We start from the raw sequence: 24,456 nt of genomic DNA on the forward strand, positions 1-24,456 counted from the left end.
TGAGACCCTGTGCAAATTAGCATTGAGCTTTGAGCCTGTTTCTTGATGCTCTCCCAGCACAAACCTCTGTCCACCTGCTCTAGAAAATGCCTGAGCTCTGAGGGGCAGGTCTGACATTTCAGTGCAAGTCACTGCCTTCATTCCACTGAACTGGAATCACAGCCTCTGCTGCAGCACACAGGAGTGCAGGTGAGTTCTGACACTCAGCAATGGAAACATCTCTGCTTCTTTCAGCACCCACAGCATTTGATTCACATATTGCATGATATCAGACCAATTAATGACCTAAAAGGAAGGGGCAGGAGGCACATTTATGGACACAGCAGCACATAGCTGGGGTGATTACAGAAATTTGAATAGGACATGATGCCAGACTGACCCCACCTGGGGAAGGTGGGACACAGGGGGTCCATCTCGATTACTCTCAGGTCCCAGAAAGGAGAGCAAAACCATTTCTGTTCCAGACACTCTGCAGATGGGAAATGCAGTGTGTGGTAGAGATATTCCTTATGATAGTTACTTGAAGTTAATTTTTTTCATCACAGGAATAAGCTTTGGAACTATGCTGTGTCTCTCTCCTGGCAGCCATCACCAGCTGTGTTTTCAAGAACTCTTCCCAAATGCTTCACAGATACAGAGACACAGATACTGAATGGAAAAAACCCAACACTGAGCAGAAAATACAACACTTCAATTTCTGATAACACCTACAAAAAGCTGCCTCCTGTCATAGATAGGCTTTTTTGGGACTGATGCTCTGAGAACACCTTAATCTGGTTCTCATTTACAGTTTCCCTTGGAAGAGTGACAGGTACAAGGGGACAAGGTAGGAATATAAAATGGCCAGGAAACAAACACTTGACAGTAATTCTGCACTCTACAACAATTTCATTTATAGAAATCTTTTCCCATTGCTCCTGTCCTAGGTCAGCAAAATTTGAGGGAACAGTGAGGACCCAAGATTCAAGAGCTCAAATCATTACACTTGTCAGTGCAAGAGAAGATGTTGTTCTTACAGCAAAACAGTTTCCCACACAGTATTTGGAATCTGCTGTGCTGAAGATGATAGCAGACTTGACAGATGCCCTGAATACCTTAAGACCAGCTCAGTCAGTGCTCCATTATTAAAGGAATAAGCAATAGGGTAATATTTCCTACAGTACACTTCATATAATCCATATGAAAAGGTGTGAGATAGTAAAATTCACAAGAGCACTGGAAGCAGCAGTGGGAAGGAACAGCAGGTGCCTTCTTGCTGGAGAAGGGTCAAAGAAATGGTGCCTTTTAATATCCACATGCTGGAGATGCTGGCTTGATGGCTGGACTTGATGATCTCAGAGGTCTTTTCCAGCCTGAACAATTCTATAATTCTAAAAGGAGCTGCAGGAATTATCTTTCTTCAAACTACCTCCTTTCAGACATACAAGAGAGGGACAGTGAGGCAGAATTCGTCTATAAAGAATTCCACTTCCCATGTAAAGCAGAGATGAGAGCCCTTATCCTTTCCCTCTCTTCTGGGATTTCCAAGCCACCTAAGCCCAGCACTGCACTTCTTTCACCTGCTGACCCCAGTGCCCCTGGCACAGCAGCTCCACTGTGGGGAAGAGGGAGCTGTGATAGCTGGAAGAAGAGGAGATGCACAGATTGCCAAACCTCACTTCAGAGAGCCCAGGCAGAGCTGGAGGAGGCTGCAGGTACCTCATTGTGCAGAGGGGCACCAGCAGCACAAAGGGCCAGAACTGCAGCTGGGAGTGATTTGGGAGCTGACACTGCTGGCACAGAGGGCACTAGCATTCACCTGATCTTCTAAGAGAGTCCAGAGTGGATAATCACTTTCCTGAAGGCACATGTATCCAATTCCTGATTTATCTGCTGATTTTCAGTCACTCTTTTTAACCCAAGCAGAACGACATAGCATTTAGGCAGTATCTTAGATGTTTACTGTGTTCCAATCCTTTTGTGCTGGTTTCATCTGGGATTGAGTTAATTTTCTTCCCAGTGCCTGGTATTGGACCATGTTTTGGATTTGTGCTGAGAAGAGAGTTAATAACACAGGGATGTTTTCATTTCTGCTGAGCAAGTGCTTACAGAGTCAAGGTCTTTTCTGCTCCTCACCCCCTAGTGAAGGGCTGGGGACACAAGAAATAGGAGGGACACAGCTGACTCCAACAGGATATCCCAGGGCATCATGCTCAGCAGATGAAGTTGTGGGAAGACAGTAGGACAAATAAGAATGAACAAATGAACACTGTGTACAAATGACCATATATACTAATCCCTTAACTACTTTAGCTAATTACCCCCAAATCCTTAAATTGAAATTCAACTCTGAAAACATCAGTCCAGTTCAAGAGCTCCCCTACTTCCAGCTGTGGGACCCCATCCACTGCAAGGAGATCAATGAGAACCTAAACATATGTCCATAACATAAGAAGTGCTTATAAGAAGGTCACTGGTTCTCTCTAAAATGCTTCTCTCTTTGGGCTCTGATCACAGCTGCTTTTGCAGAATGTTATAAGAGACATATAAAGAAAAGACATAAAGAAAAAACCAAAAAAAGGTCCTTTATTTTAGATGAGAGGTGTTCTTTCTCTGGAAAGGGTGTTTCCTGGCCAAGAGTAAACCATAGAACAATTTACTGAGTTAAAGCCTTCCACATTTGGCCATATGAATTTTGCTCAAGAAATGCAGCCAACATCCAATGCTGGTGAAAGCCAGAATAACATGTGAGTGCCACTGCCTGCTTTAGGTGGAAACTCTCTTTTATTAGAAACTGCAGAGCATGTGGGTGGGCAGGAGGGAGCAGGGTGGAGAGGTTTAGTCCTTGGTTGCCATTCTTTAGGCATGACCACAATGCTGCAATCTCTGGAACGCAGCTGGACAGAAAGGATGAGGAATAACCCTGCCTCCCTTGGGGAAATCAGTCTGATGATGCCAGGAGCTGTGATTTGTCTCTCCAGGAATGTTGCCACCTGCAGTAATTAAATCTCCTCTATAATGTGATTTAAACAAGAGGATATTTCCCCCCGAAACTGCCAGATCGTTGTTTCCTCAAAATGCCTCTGACAGACAAGAAAATGACTGCAGTGAGGAGTCCTCAGAATGGGGTACTGCAGCTGTCCTGGGAGCAGGAGAGGGATGCAGAGCTTGGCAAAATTAAGTGAGCCTGGCAACTCCATCACCAGCTCCCCAGACAAATCCATGGACAAGTGTTAAAGGAGCTGAAACTGTTTCTGATCTCCATGTTACCATCCTCCTTCTCTGCTTTGGTGGACATGAACCAAAGTCCATCTGTAAAACCACTGCTGGATGCATTTTCTTATTCCACATACCACAAGCAGACTTCTCAATAAAATCCAATGGCTTCAGTTACATATCAGGACACAAGAGAACCACTGTGTAGCCATGGATTCCTTTCCCCAAGACTTTTGTAAAGCCTTTTAAAGCTTCTTTAGGATCTCCCTCAAAACAAAGCCCTTACATCAACAGAAATTCTTGCTTAGATATGCTTCATCTGTTACTTTTTATGAATATGCAAGATCAAAGGGTGACAGCTTTCACAGTTAAGCAAACACAGTTACACAGAGCACACTTCTCCCACAAAAGGTCAGATAATACAACACATTAAATATTAAATACACACAAGAGGGATATGTTCCCCTTGAGCACACTGGGATGGGGAGTAATTTAAGAATATATTGTCCGTACTTTTAGGACACCCTGCAAAGTGCCTTTGCAAAGATCTTACCTGTTCAGTGATGAAGGAGCTTGAAAAGGTGACAGCTGACCAAAAGAAGATCCCACAGCTGAGAATGATCTTTCTGTTGAACCGATCACCAAGGTAACCAAAGATAGGTGCTGCAACCATGAAACTACATATGAAAACTGCAAAGGAGAGAAAAAGGAAAGAAACGTTTAATAAACATCAGACCAAGAACATGAAAACTAATTTTCTGCAAGCCAAATCCTCTAGAGAGCAGTTCCATTTAATTAGACACTCTGCAGCCCTGCCTTAGAGAGTGGTGCAGGCCGACAGGCTTTCTGAAGTCAGTGTTTCCTTAATCAAACAGATTTTTCATTTCCAGAGAAAGTTCAGACCAGTGAGCTCATGTTACTTTATCACAACAGCCCCTCACAGTGAGCTGAGCTCAGATCTGGGGATGGGCAAAACCAGGACAGAATTGAGAGCTTCTGCTTAAATGTTATTGAGAAGATGAAGTGGAGGTTGGAAGGAGTTTCAAGTGAACAGAAAACAAGGCAAGGGCTCCTTGTTGGCTCTTGCAGCTGACACCTGAGAGAAATAGGCCACAGAAGCTGAGGTTCTTTCATCCTAGCACTTCATTCCTAGCCATACCTATTTTAAAGAAATTATGAAACAGTGAGGAAAACCAGTAAACTCCACTATCATCCTTTGGACACCAGCCCTGTCTCCTCACTGGGTCCTTTCACCATCACTGAATTTCTATTTCAACCCATCACTGAGCAACAGCTTCACTAGAACAGAGAGTTTTAACCTACAATGTCCAAACAGGCCAGCATTATCGCCATCTGAAAGTTCACAGTTTGTTCCCTCCAAAACCCCCAAAGCATTAGCCAACTCCTGTCATATAGGAAGAAGGCTCTTGACAGAGTAACCTCTGCAAAATCACCTCGATTCAGAGTTCACTCCTCCAGCACAGCACAAAACAATCTGGCTGGTCACACCCCTGAGAGCACCTGAAATGGGGCAATCACACCATATTCCTGACTAATTTGGATTGCTGCAGAAATTGCCAGGTTTAAAGCTGATTTATACCTGTCTTTTGTCTGCCCACATTAGAGATTTGGATAAGGGCAATTACATGGATTTTATTGATGTGTAGTATGAACTCTGACTGGCTGTCTTGTATTCAGCAAATCCAGAAGGATTTGGGTGGAACACCAGAATACGTGGAGATCTCTCTTTAGTCACACAGTTCTGATTTGTTATCAGGTAGGTCTTGGAGGGCACTGTGGGGTTTTGGCATAGCCTAATCCCAGCTGTCTATTTTAATTGTATAAATGGGGTGGGGGGATAGAACAGGTGAAAACAAAAAGAGCAGAGGACAGAATCCCCCTTTGGTTGGAATTTGCATATAAAATTAAAATGGTTAAGACCCAAATCATGAATTTTTCATGGCTGATGATATATGATAGTTCAAAAACGTGCAGAATGCTGAACTGTGACTAAATGTCTCTCCTTTTTTTAGTGTGTTAAGATGTCAAAGCTGCTTTATAAATAATACATATCCATTTGCATCTATGTTTTGTGAGCCATGGGAATGTGTATGTATTTTGCACTGTAATACTTGATCTAAGTTACAGATTTACTTATTTTACATTTAGAATAAAATGATTGGAGATAATAGAGAAATGTTAAGGGCTGGAAAGCAGCACATGCAACATCACATCAACATACTTCAATAGCAATGCTATGGACAGTTTTGCTGTTTAGCTCACACATAAACCCTTATTGATAGAACACAATCCCTGCATCCATCCCAAAATCCTTGTGCAAATAAAAACCTGTTGAATAAAACTATGAGCAGTGTTTTCATCTCTGTTTTACAGAGAAACTAATCCAGGAGTGGCTCACAAATCTCTGCTGGGCAAGGGCACATCTGCCCTGGCCATACTCCAACAAGGCACTTAAGCACATGCTTATATTAGGCACTTTAGAGCCATCAATTCCATGATTAAGTGCTTTCCTGAATTAACACCAAGGGCTCGGCACATTGCAAAGCTGGTGCAGCAGCCTGGCATGAAGGATATGTGGCTGTTTATTGGGAATGAGAAGCAGAAAATGACTGTGACTCGTCCAGAGCAGTGTGCCCACTGCAGTTTGATCTTTTCCTTGGAAGGGCGCTGCAATTTATTCATCTCAGAATCCCACATTCTGCCATTTTTATGATGTAAAAAGTCACGAAACTGAAAAAGGTTCCAAGGGAAAATTAGAAACATCCAAGTCAGCATCCCACCATTTCAAATATCAAATAACATGGTTAATTCAACTTGGAGACATGCAGGGTGTGATCCAAAATTCACATTAATCAGTGGGATTATTAGCTTCAATGACCTCTACATCATAAATGAAAAGTCTAATTCTGGAATCTGGGCAAAATGCACAGAGCTCCTCTTTCAAATAAAACAAACTAAAAAAAAGATTGTCCAATGACTTTCCAACAACATACATCCTGCTGCTACTCAAATCCCTTTGGAGGATTTATTTTTGGAAGACTCTGAGCTGTGAGCTTTGTCAGTGGTAAGCAGCTGACTTGACAGCTCCACAAGGTGTAAAGCGAAAGGACAACAGAGCCAAATAAATAACAGGTAACGGAACACAGCTGTCACAAGAATAAATGCAATTTATATCAGAGTATTTATGACCCAAATATGCATCAGAGCATTGACTGACTCAAATAAATGCAGAGTACGATGGCTGTGTGGTCTGTCAAAAGGATTTGCCTGTTACAGGCATTTCCCATGAATCAATTTTTGCAATTACTCCTGCCAGTGACAGCCAACACTTCTGAACCCCAGCCTGGGCTGGCAGAACAGAGGTGAATAAAAGTAGGGCACATTGCCAGCTGGGATGGAAACCTGAGCTACTGTAGACCAGGAGCTGAGGTTCTGTAACATCTCAACACCACGAAAGAGGGACCTCCAGAAGACACAAAACTGCAGCACATTCACTTGGAGAGAGGGGCAGCAGAAACATGGCAATTTGTAGGAAAGAAGGCTGAGCATAAGGCAAAGGGTTGCATTCCACTAAAGGAGCCTGGCACCAGTGCCAGCCTCTTCCTCTCTGGCTTCTCTCCCCCTTCCACAGCATTTTCTGTTCCTTACTCTCACCCACTCCCAAATTAATAAAACTGAAGTGACACCACAGCAGCTGTTGCTTCAGCTCAACCACAGCCATAAATCTTTTCTATTAGGGCAGCAGTGGGACGGAGGCTGGCATTGCACTTTCCTCTTCCCAATCAACAGCTCCCCTTCCCATTTTTACTTAGAGACATCTCAGAATATTACTAGCTCTTGAAGAGATGTAGGGTGCAAGCCAGGGCAGAGTTAGAAACCCACTGGGATTTCAGATGAGCTACTGTGAAGGCAGTGATGGCATCCAGAGCAGCTGTGGGCAGGCATAGCTCTAGCAGTCCCATTATGGATGTGTACAGCTAATTTCTCCTGGTAAATGATCTCCAGCAGTGCCAGCAGAAGTGGCTCAGTCCCATCCCGGGGTGGAGCTGAGATACATTTCTGCAGGAGCAAATTATCATGTGAGTGAAGGATGAATAAACAGACACATAATGAATGCAATCGAGGAGGGAGGTTCTTTTAAATACAGGTATTTTCAAAAGGAGAATCCAGTTGTCTTTATTCCTCCCTTTGTGGCTCAGCCGACTGTGGTGAGAAGGCAGGAAGAGTGTAATTGCCCAAACAGGATGGCTCACTGTCTATTTCTGCCTCTGGATTCCTGTCCCACCCTGTACAGGTGCAAGAGCACCTTCCCTGCTTTTTCTGTGCATGGCTGGAATTGCAACAATGTGCAGCATAAAAATAAAGTCTTACATGTCCCTCCCAAACACCCACCAGAGAAGGAAATCATCCACCCCAGCCTCTATTGCTGCTGCAGGTGCTACAGCTTCAGTCCTATTTCAGGATTATGGTCAGGGAGCTGCTATTCAGACCACACTTTCCCCTCTCACGAGCTGCCTGTGTACCCATAGGAAAAGTAAATCCCCCAACAGTGGAAGCAAAAGAGATTATAGGAGAGGAAAGAACTGTAGACTTTATATTTAACAGTCATAAAAAGCTCCTGCCTACTGGAACTAGATGCCAACATTCCTATTTTTCTCTTCTTTCTCTCCAAATAAAAATTTACCAGCCTGACTCTACAGCTGTTCCCTGAAAAGGCTCTGACCCACCAGATCTCCACCCTGTGTTCCAAAGACACTGTTGCCTCTATCTCACTTATTCTTTTCTTTAGTGGACTTTACATTAATGGACTTATCAACCCAGAGATAACCCTCTTTTATGTACCTCAGGGGCTTCTCCTGCCAGCAGGTCATCCACAGAGTGGCATCAGGAAGAAAGAGAGGCAGTGACAGAGGCACACACAGAGGCTGCCATTCCTCAGCTCCTGGAAGGCTGAGAGGATCACAGGCACCTCCAAAAAAAGGTCCCTTTTGGTTTTGACTTCAAGCATACAGGGCTTATTTTTTCCCATCAGAAATTATGCTAGAAAGGTTCAGGTTCAGGTTCATCTACACAAGGATGCTCAACAAAAAAAACCTAGTGGGTATCTTTGAGCTCTGAGTCAGCACAAACCATGTTTACACATCTAATTGAGTGCTGACAGTGAGCTTGGCTTCATGGAAGGCAAATGCAGACAGCCTGTGCCTCAAGGGACTGGCATCCACTGAGACACAGCTGAGAACTGTGTGCTGGGAGCTTGGTAACACCTTCCCAACAACAAAGTTCCAAACAATGAGAACACCTAAACAGGCAGCTCGCCCTGGATGGGGTAATTTACAGGTGTGCACAAGCACAGCTCTGGGATTTGGTCAAACCACTTCTACCCCACGGACTTTCAGTCATGAGTGCATGTGTTTCTCAAGCTGCCTGTGGTGCCACTTACCATCTACCTGCAGTGGTGAATAAAGACTCTCCAACAGCCCAACAACCTCCTCTGTTCCAAAAACATGTTTTTGCAATGCTTCTATCTTTTAATTTTCATTTTCTCTATAGTTTTACTCTATAATAATACTACTCAGCACATAAACCACAGCACATTTAATCACAGTGAGGCATGGGACAATTTAGAAAGGAAGTTAAACATTAATTTCTACTTCAGGGCTAAGGAAATTAAGACACAGGAAAGTGACCTGCCCATGATGAACTACAGACATCTGGAACCCACACAGGTCTTCCAGCTTCAGCAGTGTCCTGTTTATAGGATCATGTCTATGCTGAAGGGATTTCTGAAGGTCTACAAGCACAATTTAAAGTGATTATTTTTCTTACAGCACAATTCAAGCCAAGAAAGAAAAAAGATCCTTATCATGCTACTTAACCACTGAACCTGACAATTCAGGCACAATATGGTGATGGTCAAGCACTGCACCAAGTAGCCCAGGGCAGTGGTGGAATCACCATCCCTAGAAGTCTTCAAAAACTGTGTAGTTGTGGCATGGAGGGACATGGATTAGTGGTGGAGTTGGCATGCTGGGTTAATGGTTGGACCTAATGGTCTTAGAGGTCTTCAACCTTACTGACTGTATGATGAGACCAAGGTAAAACTGATAGCCTGGTGGGGCAGTCCAAGGCTTTGGAAATCTCTGCAAGGTGATTTAAACATTCATCCTTTGAAGAAGGATGAATTAATACAATACAATAGATTTTACAAAACATCACCCTGAAAATCATCCCTGTCACCAGCTTTACTATAGGTACCTTGTTACATCACTCTGCACATGGACTTTGGTTTAGTTCATTGCCAATGCAACAGCCAACAGATGGATTGTGTTACTGTGCTTTGCTGGGTGCAAAACGAGAGCACCAGGTTCCAGACTCTCATACAGACGAGAAGTTTCTGACAAGTGTGAGGAGCTTTGAAACACACCATCAGTTCCATATGTCATGCAAAGCTGTCACACACTGACAACATCAAACACAGGAGCATTTAAAAAAAAGAAGCTTGAGAATGCACCAACTCAACTGGAGTAAGGTATACAAAGGTTTGGGTTGGACATGGTCCGAAATGTTCTCCCAGAACAGACCACAGAACAAAATAGAGAATTTCATAAATGCCTCATTGTGTGCTTGTGTCCTCAGCAAACTGAGGTTCAGTAAGGCAAAGTGACAAGTCCTGCACTTCGGTCACAACAACCCAAGGCAGTGCCACAGGCTGGGGACAGAGTGGCTACAAAGCTGCCCAGTGGGAAAGCATTTGGGGGTGCTGGTCAACAGGGGCTGAACATGAGCCCAGGTGTGCCCAGGCGGCCAAGAGGCCAGTGGCATCCTGGCTTGTGTCAGGAAACGTGTGGTCAGCAGGACATTGTCCCCCTGCACTGGGCACGAGTGAGGCCACAGCCTGAGTGCTGCATCCAGTTCTGGGGCCTCACTGCAAGAGCTACATTGAGGGTGGAGGGTGTCCAGTGAAGGGCAGCAGAGCTGAGAAGGGTCTGGAGCACGAGTCTGATGAGGATTGGCTGAGGGAGCTGGAGGGGCTCTGCCTGGAAAAAAGGAGGCTCAGGGGGGACCTTCTCACTCCCCACAACTCCCTGACAGGAGGGTACAGCCAGGGTGGGTCAGGCTCTGCTCCCAGGGAACAAGGGACAGGACAAGGAGAAACAGCCCCAAGCTGTGCCAAGGAAGATTCAGGCTGGACATCAGGAAGCATTTCTTCATTGAAAGGGTTGTCAGGCTGCCATGGGAGGTGGAGTCGTCCCCATCCCTGGAAGTATTCAAGGATCAACTGGACATGGTGCTCAGTGCTCTGGGCTACTTGACAAGGTAGGAATGGGTCAAAAGTTGGAAAGAGAGGAGAAGAAGTGTTTTAAAGGTGTGGCCCTAACTCCTCACACAGTCTGTGTTTTCCAGTGTCTCTCTGTTTCACAGGACACTCTAGGTCATGTTTTCCCCACTGCCACTCATCAGTATTCAAGCCCCAGTCTTGTCTTCTCCACAGGGACCATGTTGCACCATGAGGTGCCAGTTTTTCCTTAGCACAAACTGATACAGAACGTAAACAACATGTTTAGGATGAGAATGTACACACACAGCTGACACACACACTTACACTGAGAAGGAAGCTGCTGCACGATACCACTCAGTTCCATTTGCTGTGACAGGGTCAGAACCTGGTTACAAAAACACCACTTATGAAGCCAGACAGGGCCTGAATACAGCTTGCCTGGCAAGTTCAAATTCACTTAACAATACACATGATGTGGTGCTTGGAAGAATTCAGTACTAATAATTCCACTCCTTTTCCTCGCTGCAGAAACCAGCTTCTTGCAAGGGTTAGCTTTTCTATTCCCAGCAAAGGATATCCTGAAGCTTGCTTTGTTCACCTTAGCTAACAAGAATAATTGCTTAAGTGGGAATTGGTGGGAAATCCACTCCTTGGAAACAGAAAGTGAGATAAGAATATCCAGAAACCCAGCACCCAAATTTTCCACTGCTTTTTTGTTAATTTCCTATATTACATCAATTGAAGCTGCTCTTAAAGATTCAGCCATTCGTATCTTCCTTAGTGCTGAAGCCATAAATAGATACTCACAGTCATCAGTTCAGAACCATTTTACACATCTGAGGTTCAATTCTACCTTGCTGTACTTCAAAATTTTTTACCTAAGTGTACAGTGGAAAAACTAGAATTCTACTGGGCTGTTCCATCTCCTGATGTCCAGCAAATTTACTTGGAGCAGGAGCTGACTTGCTACAAGATTAAATTTTGAACAGCTGTACACAGACATCATTTAAATAGAAAAGAGGAAACCCCCTACTTCTGCTTTTCATTTTGGGAATTACAGTGATCCCATTACCACTGTTTTAGTGGGATTTGGGCAACCTGAACATCAACAAACCAGTTGCTGTGTTCCTAGAGATGTGCTCTCACAACACAGCAATTCCGAGAGATGTACCACAACGCAGCAATCCAAAGGAACAGTTCCAGTGTCCAGCTCCCAGTCCATCACTTTCCTTGTGCCTCACCTGGTGCTTGCCTGACCCTGCAGTGAGCTGGCTCTGGGACAGCAGCAGCCATCCAACCCCAAGGACCAGCTTTTCCAAGGAAATAATAGTGTGTTTGTAGCAGAATGTCTTCTGTGGCTATGAGAACACTTGAGGAGAAGTAGACACCACCTCTCCTCATCAACTCAAAAAAATAATCTTCACATCTGGGTCAATTCCACATCTGGCTCACTCCATGAAGAGGGAAGAGGAGGCTGTGGCACAGTTGGATTTCCATGGCAGTGCCACACAAAACCATGCAGATTATTGCCTAAGACAGCAGTAGATTGCTGGCACTTGGCAGCAGAGCCCAGAAAATGTGCTTTTCTGGCAGTGTTTAAACTCTGTTTTTGCATTTCTTACCGTTCAGAAGTGATGGAATAAATAGGCCAAGGCAACTTCTGTTTTACAGCCACTTCCACTTTGAGTTGCTTTCCTGCAAAATGCTTTCAGTGTGGTTTGATTTAGACTCCTGACCAAAGCTGATAGCAGGACTCCTTGATTCAGTGAGCATTAGAGCTGAGAGTTTTGTTTAGATAGACCTGCTTATGACTGAAAATGGCAGCAGAGATCAGAACCTCTTTGCCAATAAAGACACTGCTGTATTTTTAAGTTTACTGCATCCCTGTAATATTAAAGGTTATTACTGGGAAAAGCACAGAGGGCATAAAAAAGAATTGCCAAAAGGACAAAACAAGTCCTCCTACAGTAAAACATTAAACATGACGGAAAAGGAACAACCAGTGTGGGATATGGAGGAGATCTAACACATCTAGCAAGGAAAAGGGGAAAACTGAATCACCTCCTGTCTTATAAAACTGACAAGGTGGCATCAAGCAAGATTGGCAGCTGAAAAATGCAAATCAAAGGAGAGGTTTCATTCACAAAACTTCACTAAACACTGGGATTTTATGACAGGAGGCCCCAGGAGCCAAGATTTTGTGTTATTACAAAACAGGATTGGACAAAACCCTGTAGGAATACTAACTGATTATACTCAGGCTGCTAAAGGTAGCACTTCTTGTTCAGAAAGTCCTCAGCTAGCCAGTTGATTTGGTATACCAAGGAACCATCACCATAATCTAGTCCTGTTCATCTTTTTCCTCCACCTAGATGTGATCACAACCAAAGACTGGCTAATACACCAAAAGGACCTGTGGTCTGGAAATTACGACTATTCCCACAGTTAAAGAAGGAAGACAAAATTGCATTTGCATCATTTCCACCAGCTTGGTCAGGTAATAACTTATTAACATGTTCCTGAGCTGCACCTGAATTATTTCTAAAAGCTGAAATGTGGTTCACAGTTACATTTCTAAAACCACAAGTGACTTTTACCTTGTACATGCACACAGTAAAGTCATGAAGTTCCCAGTCAAAGCTTTGTCCTCTTGCAGTTTCTTCTCCATTTGACTTAACCAGCTCTGAGTGCTGGAGAACTTTCTGGTTCCACATTGGAGCAGCTGCAGTGCTCCCACAGTGCGTGACAGGGTCAGTTTGCCATTGTGCAATCAGTTGCAGGGAAAGTTCATTAACTTAGTTAGCCAATTAGGATGGATTTGTATCCATTCTGGTCAATCCTGCATTAGACATGAGATCCCAGAGGTGCAGAGACTGGTCAATAGCTGCGCAGCACTGCAGCATCGTGAGTGACACAGCTGCAAGATTGGGTTTGCCTTGACATGACTAAAATATACCTAAACCAATCTTGGCTGCTGTTAGAGACACAGGCAGCAATCACACCTAGCACTCCTAGCATCTGAACAAATAGCAGTTCTGCTTTGCCCTTTCTGTGCAGTTTTTCAGGATGTTCTGCCCACTTGCCATCCCTCTGAGAGCCACAGTCACAAATAACCCTCCAGCTGGGAGAAGGCTGCTCCCATTTGTTAGGAAGATGAACACCTATACTCAGTGCTCACAGCCAGAGAAAGGTGTCTTTAAAAAGCATTTAAATAACCACAAACCCCAAAGGAGCTTTATTTTGCTCTATTCTCTTCCTCTACTTGAGGAGCTCTTTCTTTTTCCATTGCAATTATGACACCAGGCACACACACAGCTGCATCTGCAGGAGCCTTTGGAAGTGAAGGTGAGATCTCCTCAAGGAACTGGTCAGACTTTCCCTAGTGCCAGGACAGAGCTTGTGTGACCATCTGGAGAGCAAAATCTAAGGACTGCAGAGGGCTGAAAATGAATCTTGTACCTTTCCTGGCAAGTTCCCTGAGCCAAGAGAAGCAGCATGAGCTGGTGGCCAGAACTACAATGGGTCCCTCGGGGCAGGGACAGGGATGTGCACCTTCACCCAAAAAGCCTTTTCAACCACAGCAAGCACACAACAAGAACTGACAGCCTAAAGCTGGTAATGCAGAATAATCTAAATCCTTTGATCCTTGAAATCTGCATAGAGTACCATGAATTAGATTTAACTAGCAATAAAATACTTTAAATCTGTTATTCTCATAATAGAATGATGCTTCATTTGTATCTGGTATAAAGAGAAATAATATTCCTGGTTTCTAATTTGAGATAGAGAAGGAAGACTGTTTTCATCTTAAAATGAGCTTTGCCATCCTTCTTTACAACAGCACCACTAATCCTGCATCCTTCCTCAACAAACATTTTAATTTCAAATCATTAACTAGGGTGCAATAGGAGTTATTCTGTCTCAAAGAGCAATCAATCTTAAAACCTACTTCCTGCAGCAACAGAGAACAGGATAGAGAGGAGACGCTTGTACCGGGAATTACTAATAAATTCTTTGCTACATGTTATTTACCAACAGCAGCAGTTTCCTAAGAAAAACAAGGCAATAGGAAGTGCTTCCCTTTCTCTTCAGAGTGGGATCAAAAGCTCCTCATGTATTCATGGCAACTTACTGAAGGAGAACATCTGACATTCTCAACCCAGGGCTTTCAGACTTCAGGTTTGTTTGGGTTTGTTTTTAAAATGAAATTCCTAAATAAATGACTACTCCACAGCAGGAACGCCTTGCTGACCTCTCCACACAACTCTCAATAGCTGCTGGTTGCATTTACAAAGCAGGAGAAACTGCAGTAATCAAACATTAGCTTCCCAAACACGCCACACATACAGCTGGGGCACAGGACTGCTTGCTCATAGATCCATCACAGAGCCAGGGATTAAAGAAGGCTGCAGGTTTTGCAGGGATGCAGGGTTTGCCAGCAGTCTTGGCCACAAAGAGACCCTCAGCCATTGCCTTCCACCAGGGCCACAAGCCCAGGGGGATTTTGAAGCTACCTGTCCTGATGGCTACACTGGTGGGAGCCAAGGGAAGGCTGAGAGTAGTGAGGAAAAGCTACATCAAAGCCTTGCAAATCCACACAGCTCTGCTTTGGGGATGGGGATGGTCTTTGCTGACATTCTCCCTAGGCTGGCAGTGAGACTGATTGATTTCTTTTTAATTATTTTTACAGTTCTTTAGGGGGCTGTTTTACCATCTATAGTGGGCTTGGCAAAACACATGCTCCCTGTTTGGAAGGGAAAATGGCCATACTCGCAATTTAATGATGGAATTGGCTGTCAACTACCACAGCACCAAGAGCCTCGGGACAGCATCTCATCTGGCAGGACACAGGGATGAAATGAGACTTTGCTCTCAGTTTTAATGTCTATCATTGGCACCCACCAAAGCTGAGAGTTTGGTGGGTGCCAAAAACTGAAGACATTTCTGCAGATTACATGCTCAAGAAACTGCTCAGGAAAGCATGTAAATACAGGCAAATGGACAGGAAATGCTCTGGGGTGAATGAGGGACACCCAGGGCACCCCAGATCTTGTTTCAGTGTTATCACCAAGGCACAGCAGCAAAGCACTGATGTCCAAACAGAAAAGGATAAGGAATCCTATTCACAGTGTGTGTTTGTGCATGTGCAGATAAAAGTGTGTCAGGCTTTGGCAGCAAACTCCTTCCACACCATTCTTTGCAAAATTATTCCCTTTCCAACTCAAGCCATACATCTTCAAGAGTGCTTTTAGCAGATCAGTAAAATACCATTTTTAAAAATCAATAGAACTCAGTAACTAAGGAAATTATCAATCTGAAGGGAAAAAACCAAACAGATTCATCTCTGTATTGTAGCTAAATTCCTTCACAGGGGTTAGGTCAGATCTTTCTGAATTTCTAAACACACTGGCTTCACCCTGGTCTCACACTGCCTGCCTTTAGATATCTGGAGAGCACCAAACATTTGCCAAATTAAACTGAATTCTAAGGGATGAAAATATATTATTTCTCATCATGAAAACTTCAAGAAGACATCTGAAACATCTGATTTTTATTCACTTGCTCTAAGATGTAGGCAGCAAGGGATACTGCTCTTAAAATCCTGCCATCTGCAGCCTTATGCTAATTCACTTTTTTAGGAATAGAAATCACTGTGGAATGGAACTATGCTAAAATTCACAGAAGATATGGGTGTAAAAGCAATTGTGGGTAACTGCTTTTGTTTGATGCTAATCCAACAACCCAGAATTGTCTTATTTTCCTCAAAGATTTCCCCCCTCCCAGGGCTGTTAGTACTTTTGATAGCTTCACCTGTACTTGTGAAGGAAACACACAAATTTCATAACACTGCCCAGCCAATCCTTACTTTCTAAAAAGCTGTTTGCTGGTCACAGAGGGAATTTCAGTATTTTGTCCTGCTCAATTACCTACCTTTTTCTGAGTTGCCTGTAAAATGCAATAGTGCCTTGTGCCATGACAGCTCTTTATATAAGCTACCATCCATCAGAGACTTGCCCAAAACCATGCTGACTTTACAGGGGAAATTTATGTAGTGCTGGCTGGGTTTCAATTCAAAGCAGTAACACAGAGAAAAAAAATCATCTCTCTGTGGAATCTCAGTTTCTCCTTAACTGCCATGTCCATCCTCCTGCCTAAGGCATTGCCAGTGAATAAACAGTAAGTCCCCCAGTAAAATATCTTTCATGTAACCTCAGGAGACCACTTCATAAGAACACGAGAACAATGACAACAGATCAGAAAACCATGTAGTCTTGCATCCTGTCTGTGACAGGGACAGCAATCAGATCCTTCCGAGGAAAGTACACAGAATTCCTACACAGCCAGCTGAATTACTCAGAGGCTGGCTTCAGCCCTCCCAAGAATTATAATGTGTTATTCCCATAAAGATCTGGTCTTTTAAGCTCTGGTCCTGAAAGTGCTCCTAGGGACATTAATTTCCACAAGCTTTCCACTCTTCCCTGATAACTTTTTGAAACACTTTCCAGTAAACTGACCCCTACTGATTGTTTCTGCATTGTGCGGGGGAAAAAAAAAATCAGAAAAACCCACCCACCCCACACCCTACCTTTTCAGGACATTAATTATGTGATTTTTACATTACCTCCCTCACATTTTTGAGGACAAGCAAATTAAAAATAGTGATTTTTGAAACTTCTCCTGTGAGAAGGAAGTGGAGGGTGTGTGTGAGTGTGACAGGGGCCAGGGCTGGCTGGTCTGGACCTGACATGGTGGCCCAAAGCGTGGTTTGTGTATAAATGCACTTGCTGTCTGGTTTCATTATGAATCACAAATCCTCTAAAAGGCAAGGAAGGAATGATTTGCTGCCTTGAACCCTGAGCTGATTCTCATTTATTACCTGTCATTATACTCACACAGCCACAGAACCTGCGTGAGTATAAGGGACACAAACAATCACTAGCTGCCAGAGACAGGGAATAAAATGCAGAACCACTATCCTAGTCTGATTAACAGCACTGGGAGGGTCAGGGAGGAGTCTGGAGCCACCAGACAGCAAGATCTACCTTTGGCAGAAAGTAAGGCTCCAGGTCCTCAGCATTTGTCAAGCTGCTTTCTCCTGTGTTAAAGCACACCAGGTAACTCCACCTAGTCTCCTCTGAGGGTCTGGCACCTGAACTACAACAAAGGTATAGATTAAAAAAACTATCTATCTAGATACAGATATATAAATAAATACATATATTTATTTTAAAATACAACAGGCTTCCCAGACAATCACCAAACCAAGATCCACGAGTGAGCCAGAAGCATTTGGAAGATAACCTTAGGGCATCCAGAATACCTTCATTCCCACAGTTTTGGGTGTTCAGCAAGCTTTACAGGGAGTCTCACAATCATTCAAGCACCAGTGGTCTGAGCACAGCTCAGGGACTGTAAGTACTTCCTACTTCCTATCCAATGCTACATGATGCCCATCAGCACTTGAATAACTCTCTCCCAGGGTATAAAGCCATGAGCTGATCCATTTTTCCAGATGTCAGTAACATTTTAATAGGCTTTTGTACCATAAAGTAAATACAAAGAAACATTCCTATTGCCTGCAATTTGCAATTGTGTATTGAACACTAGGACAAGAGCTGAACAACCAGCAGGCCACAAATAAACACCTACAGTGATGAGCAGCCTTCATCCCACAGTGAAGAGGCATCACAGGGAAGCCTCTCACAGCATTGTAAGCACCATATAACAGAATTATTTGCCAATTCAGTGTTGCTGGCGGTATTTAGAAATGCTCCTGCCTCTTGCTGTTATAAACAGCAATTTTGACAAAGAGCAAGTGTTTCACAGTGGCTGGATGGCCTTCAAAAAGGGACAAATTCATTTAGGGAAATTGCTGAAATATTGACATATCCCAGTGTTTCTTGCCATGGCTTGGAAAAGGATCACAGCTACACTGGAGAATGAATCTCTGTGTGCCTCACACAATGTCTGTCTGTTTTACAGCTGTTATTTCTAAGATTATCACCCATGTGTCATTCCCAACTTGGAAAAACACTCTAAAGCCAAGCTGAGCTGCAGTTCCAAGAGTGAGCTTTGCAACTGAACTTGATCCCATGGATAAAACAACACATCTGTAAAAGACCCCAGGGTTAATCACAGTGTCAATAGCCATGGAGTGTGACTGCACCCTAATTTAAATAATCCCCCAGTTTAAATTTCTTTGGACCAGGATCTTCCTGGGAGAACAAGTACCACTGGAAAACAACATCCTGAAATAAATACTGCAATGCGCAAGGTTTGCAAATGCAATTCCTTCATGCATCATCAATTACATTAATGGAAAAAAGGAAAGGCAATATTTGGTAAATCCAGGGATTGTCAAGGTATTAAAGAAGCCCATTTCAATTAGGTCTAAATATGCAGAAGGTGAGCCTGATGAGTGACCAGTTGCCCATCTGGTGTTGGTTTGTGTTCAGTGCCTGTTCCACTCCCCTCCCAGGAGACCAAAAATGCCCTGAGGTGCCAGCTGAGCTCCACTATCAGAGTCTGTTCAGCTGGAACTGAAGCTTGGGGAAAATTTTTGAATGGTGCTGCCAGAAGTTTATTTGTCTGCTGACTAGACAAGAGACCAGTTTCTGGATTATGGATCCAAAAAGAATAAGTTCAGTAAGTACAAAAAAGGAAAATTAACACATCTTTTATATACAATGCAAGTATTTTCTTTACTCAGTGAGTCATATACCATCCAAGTCCCTGGAAGGTGTAACATTAGCAGCTGGTAGGAATATCTCACTGGGGAGCTTTTAGTAAAAACTCAATATCCATTGTATAATATCCTGTATTATCCCTCTTCTTGCCATAAAACATCCTCTGTGAGAACAACTTTGGGCAATTTGCTTTTCAGGAAAATATTTGCTCTCTTCACATTTTTTTTAACCCAGAAATGTTTTCTTTTAATATTTTCTCTTTGTCTTGCCACCCTCCTCCTCAATATGACGTATTCAGTGTCACACTTGCTAATAATTTTCCCTATTATCCCATCCATGGGTTTCAAAGTAGCTGGCAGGCAGCATGACTGCTACATCAGCCAAAATCTGGAAGTAACTGAAAGCTCTGGGTGGGTAAAGCAGGAATGAAACCACCTACACTTTTATAAGAATGTAAGAATTTTATAAAAAATGCAACTCAATAACCCTTAGAGACAGACCTGCTTTCCAGGCCCACATGACTAAGCCACAGAGCTGAGGCAGTTTCAGTTCCCTGAGCTCTAACAACAGTGATATTCCAGATTTACACATCCCAGCAGTGCTGCTGTGAACCCCTGCCCAGGGACATGGTGGGCAGCAGTGTGATGGTGGGAGAAGTCAATTTAAATATAAAATAGGGAATGGTGAGAACTAAACCAGCAAAAATTATGAGAGATTTTCATGCTCCTGTTCTGTAATTTTACCTTCAAGAAGACAGATAAAGGAGATGGATTTATCTAGTGAAACATTGCATGGTTCTCACCATAATAACTGTTTACATCAGCTCTTCTGAACTAATACCTATTTTTAGTAAGAGGTTTTTAAAAGATTCTCAGCTCAATCACTAATTTTGAGATTGCAATTTACCCTGGGAGCAATTTTTCTGGTGGAATTAGTGCCACCTAACTACTTTGATTTGCAGGCACAATTAGTGAGTTAAGCATTTATATATCCTAAAGTGTACCTGTAAAATGGAAAGTTGCTTTTCAAGACATCCAATATGCTTAAATTGAATGCAACTCAGTAAAACCTTACTTTTTCTTTTTTTTTTCCTCTTTTTCTTTCTTTTTTTTAAATTGGTGAAGTTATTTCTTAACTCACCCATCTTTCTTAACATGACTCATTCTATCACAAAGGCTCTCATGAAGCAGTGCCTTTCTTTGTGAGACTCTGTCACTGATTTCTAGTGCTCAAGAGGTGTGGCAAAGGACACTCAGAGAATTTTATTGTTATTTATATTGCCAGGTAAGTTGGACAAAACCACAGGATGCTGAAGACACAAACACAGTGCTGACAACTGATACCATCAACTGCTGAGGTGACCAGGACCACTCAAATTGTAGGGTGGGCAGAACCAAGGACAAATCAAGTAACTGTGAATAATGCAGAATTAAAAAAACAAAACATTCAGAGTGTATTTCAAACATCCTTCAAGGAAAACAAAACAAATCCAACCCAACCCCAGACAGACAAATCCTCTGCTGAAAATTTTGCTTTGTAACTCTTAGCAAGGTCGGTTTTAACAGGCATTCATCAGAGGCTGACAGGGCAGGTGATCACCTTGCCTCCACAAAGTGATGATCCAGAGAAAGAAGGGAACAGGGAACAACCCAGAGAAGAGAGCACCTTGGCCACCACTGTCTGTGGAATGATCTCAGACACAAGGTGGGACTGTTGGGGTGACCTGTGCAGGGCCAGGAGTGAGACTCCATGATCCTTCCCAACTCAGAACTCTCTATGATTCTATAAATTGTAAAAGGAAATCAAAGCTCAAACTGCTTTACATGTACTGCCTCCCTAATTCACTTCCACATCCACCACAAGAGTATTTATTGTAACCATCCATTTAAAGTTAGTGCAGCTCCAAAGAAACAAGTTACTGTAACTCCTTTAAGGCAACTCTTTGCAGGGGACAGGGGAGGTGTATTACTATTAATGTTCTCACTTTAACACCATGCAAAACCCCACAAGGGAATAAATTAGAGTTACCACATCTCCAATTCAGCTCATCTACAGCTACAAGGAGAATGATGCAGTAGGAGAGTATGTAAAATAAGTCTTGGTTCTGTAAATATTGGTGGATGAAAAGTTTGGAAGGAGCAAATGGTTAAAACTGTCCAAATGTTTAATTAGGAATAATGTATAACTAATGTATAACTGAGTGGGGGAATAAAAGACATCAGAACTGAACTTTCCCTAGAAATATCCCTTCCACTGAAAACCAAAGCACTTCCCTGCTTGCAGCAGCACAGAACACAAGAATATGTGTGAATCCCTCCTCCTACTATTCATCCCATCAAAGAACTGTTTGTTTTCCCCTGTGATTTAAAAACCTGAGTTGTCCTCAGTCAGTTGACTAAACCTTGAAAAGAACTGAAGAGAGTTTTAGCAGAAAATGTTTATATACATTTAAATAACTGTAAATGTACACTGAATTAGGGTAAGTAATGGATCATGGTCAGTAATATTTCCTCTCCCAAACTAGGCTCCCCACATAATTTAAGCAGAAAATGGGTCTTTGCTCTTACATCAGCACACAGGAAACATCCCCAAATATGTGCACGTACTGGGGGCAAGGGGAGAGCATTGCAAGATTGGTACAACAATACACCATTCATGCAAGTCAGGCTTACTTGTGTTAATTGGAATCTAGTTCTGCAGGCTGCTAACACTACCCAATACCATGAGGAATGTTCACTTTTTATGTAAGTGATGCCCTGGAATTCATTTTCAAAGCCAGGTACAAATGTCTGTGAATGACTCACTGCTCCTCAGGTGCATGTGGGTTTGTTCATGGGAATCACTGCAGCGCTGCTGAGCTGCTCTTGCTTCTACCAAGGCTGTGGCTCCCAAAATTGTGGTCCACAAGGTAACATCTAGTTCTTTCCAGCCTGACATGTAGCAATGCTACTTTTTTGTGGTCTGATACTAAATCACTATACAAATTTGACTGTAAGGATGCAGAGCAGTCTGGTACACAGCCCAGAAGGTTTGAGGAGCACTGGTTTGGAGGAAAAGTCACCTGGAACTCCAGACAGGACATCAGAGAAGCAAAACCATTGCAGGGACTGGTCCAGGAGCCCAACATTCCCACTACTGCAAATACACCCCTGCCCTTGCAGAGTCTTCTGGATGCCTGCTGTGTTACAGCAACCAACCTCAGTGCTCTTCACTTCATTCCCAGACAGCACCTTCAGTGCTCCAGAGTCCTTCACACTCTGGCAAGGCTATTTGGGTTATCCAAGTGATCTCTCTCTCGAATCCAACACCACCTCCAACAGCAATGCTTCCAACAGTACTGTATTATCTCTGGATCTGTACTGGGATCTCCCAGGAGACACAGACCAAGCCTGACATCTTTATCACCTGATCTCACCCTGCTGCTCACATTTCTCACTACACTGTAGGCTGCCCTGCAGAACTGCAGCTCTGTGCTCTGAGAAAATGAGAGTTTTCCAGGTGTGGGAGACAAGACAAAATGCAAACAACCTTAAAATAAATCTCATAAGAGAGAACACTTGATGCTCCCCAGGGATGGAGCATGTTAAATACATTAAATGTACCATTTAATAAAAATTGATTCTATTTTCTCAACCCCAGTTCACAGAAGACCCTGATCCAACTTCACTTAAGGTCAAGGCAAAAAAAAACCTCCTTCCCTTCTGAGCTAACACTTACCTTTAAATTGGGCCCAAGATGTATCAACAGCAACTGCACAGATCTAGATCAGGGTATGGAGAAGAAATACAGGGCCCCTCCTGATTTAGACCATACAGAAACACTCCCCTGGTCACCACACTTGAACATTAAACTTACAGGCACAGTGAAAAGCAAGAATTAAAGATAAGCAGGTTTTCCACTTACTACCAAAAGGTTTTAGTGCCACTGAAGAGGGGGAGGCATAAAAGTAATCTCCTTGTAAAGTTTTTGAATGTAAGTCCACACTTCCCTTCCAGCAACGGGTAGTGATTAAACATGTAATAACTGATAATGCAACTCCAGTGTTCATCTCCCTCTTTCAAAATTCCAGCTAAGGTGGTAATGAAAAAAGCCAAGGGAGTCAGACCAGCCCTTCTGAACTATTTGTGCATGAAACAGTGCAGATACCAGTTACATGAGACTGCACTGCTAGTAGTAAGAGGAAGATGTTGTTTAAGAGTATTACACAATACCAACAAAAATCCTCTGTACTGCGCTTGAATGAAATTCTGAGGTCTGAGGAATACATGGTGGGGATGGACGGGGTGTGCTAAAAGCTGCTGGGACTTTGGGTGGAATGATAACTACTTCTCTAAAATCTATGGGAAATCTTTCCCCTTGTTATTAAAATAATTTACAGAAGTGAAGACAACCTTGGCAAGGGGTGCCTGAACTACAGCCTGAGGGAAAACAGGCCAATCTTTACTGATAGAACAGATAGATGTGCCACAGGCAGCACAAGTTTCACTCACAACACGCAGCCCAAGTACCTGAAAGGCCAACAGTGAGGACAAACTTTCCTTGTGCAAAGCAGAAAGACAGGATGGGGAAATGAATTGTTACCTTGTGTTATTGGCCATGCAGTACCATAAAATGAAGATATTAATGAAGACAAGGCAGTCTGGAGAGTTTCCCTGTTCTAGTATCCTGCACTCACTTGCTGACATGAACAACAGAAAGACAAAATACAATGCTGGCTGAAGCATTTCCCTCCTCTCAGCCGGAAGCAAGGACACCTTCCCTCCCCTCCCTGACCACTCTACCCCCACCAAAGATTATTTACTTTGCAATCCAGGGCTGCCCAGTGAGAACACAGGCTGTAAATGGCATTTTTATAGTTCAGTCCTTGGTGTGTGGGGACTGGGCCAGGACACAAACAAGTTTTCCACTAACCTGCTCACTGATTCAAGAAAATACTTTCATCCTTGCTCGCAGAGGCATTTCCAAATAGGTTTAACTACTTTCATGAATCAGACCCTCAGACTGTGTGACTGCCGTGTCTCAGCATATCAGACACTGTTCTAGCACAGAGGAAAAATGCACTGTTGGAACTTGTAAAGGGCTTGGGGTCCCCTTCTCTGTGAATGTTCCCACCAAGCTATAAACACATTCACACCAGAGCTGATTGTGTATTTGCAAGGTTGCAACCAACTGCAAGGTTACATCCAGTCAGCTCAAGAGGTAAGACAACACAGGTAGATAAAAGTGCCACTTTTCAAAAGAACAGAGGTTTTAGTTGGAATTGACCTTTACAGG

General features: G+C 43.2%; 1 protein-coding gene across 7 annotated transcripts in view; it reads right to left on the reverse strand.

The window, feature by feature from the left end:
• SPNS2 (SPNS lysolipid transporter 2, sphingosine-1-phosphate) overlaps positions 1–24,456 on the reverse strand; it is a 162,753-nt gene that overhangs the window by 60,030 nt on the left and 78,267 nt on the right. For all 7 annotated transcript variants that reach the window (XM_085078827.1, XM_085078828.1, XM_085078824.1 and 4 more), the window contains one exon: positions 3,749–3,885. In XM_085078827.1, coding sequence (XP_084934953.1) covers positions 3,749–3,885 — 137 coding nt within the window. The remainder of the gene's footprint in view (positions 1–3,748; positions 3,886–24,456) is intronic.

This window comes from Lichenostomus cassidix, chromosome 19, assembly GCF_008360975.1.
Source record: "Lichenostomus cassidix isolate B80296 chromosome 19, HeHo_3.0, whole genome shotgun sequence".
NCBI classification, from domain to species: Eukaryota; Metazoa; Chordata; class Aves; order Passeriformes; family Meliphagidae; genus Lichenostomus; species Lichenostomus cassidix.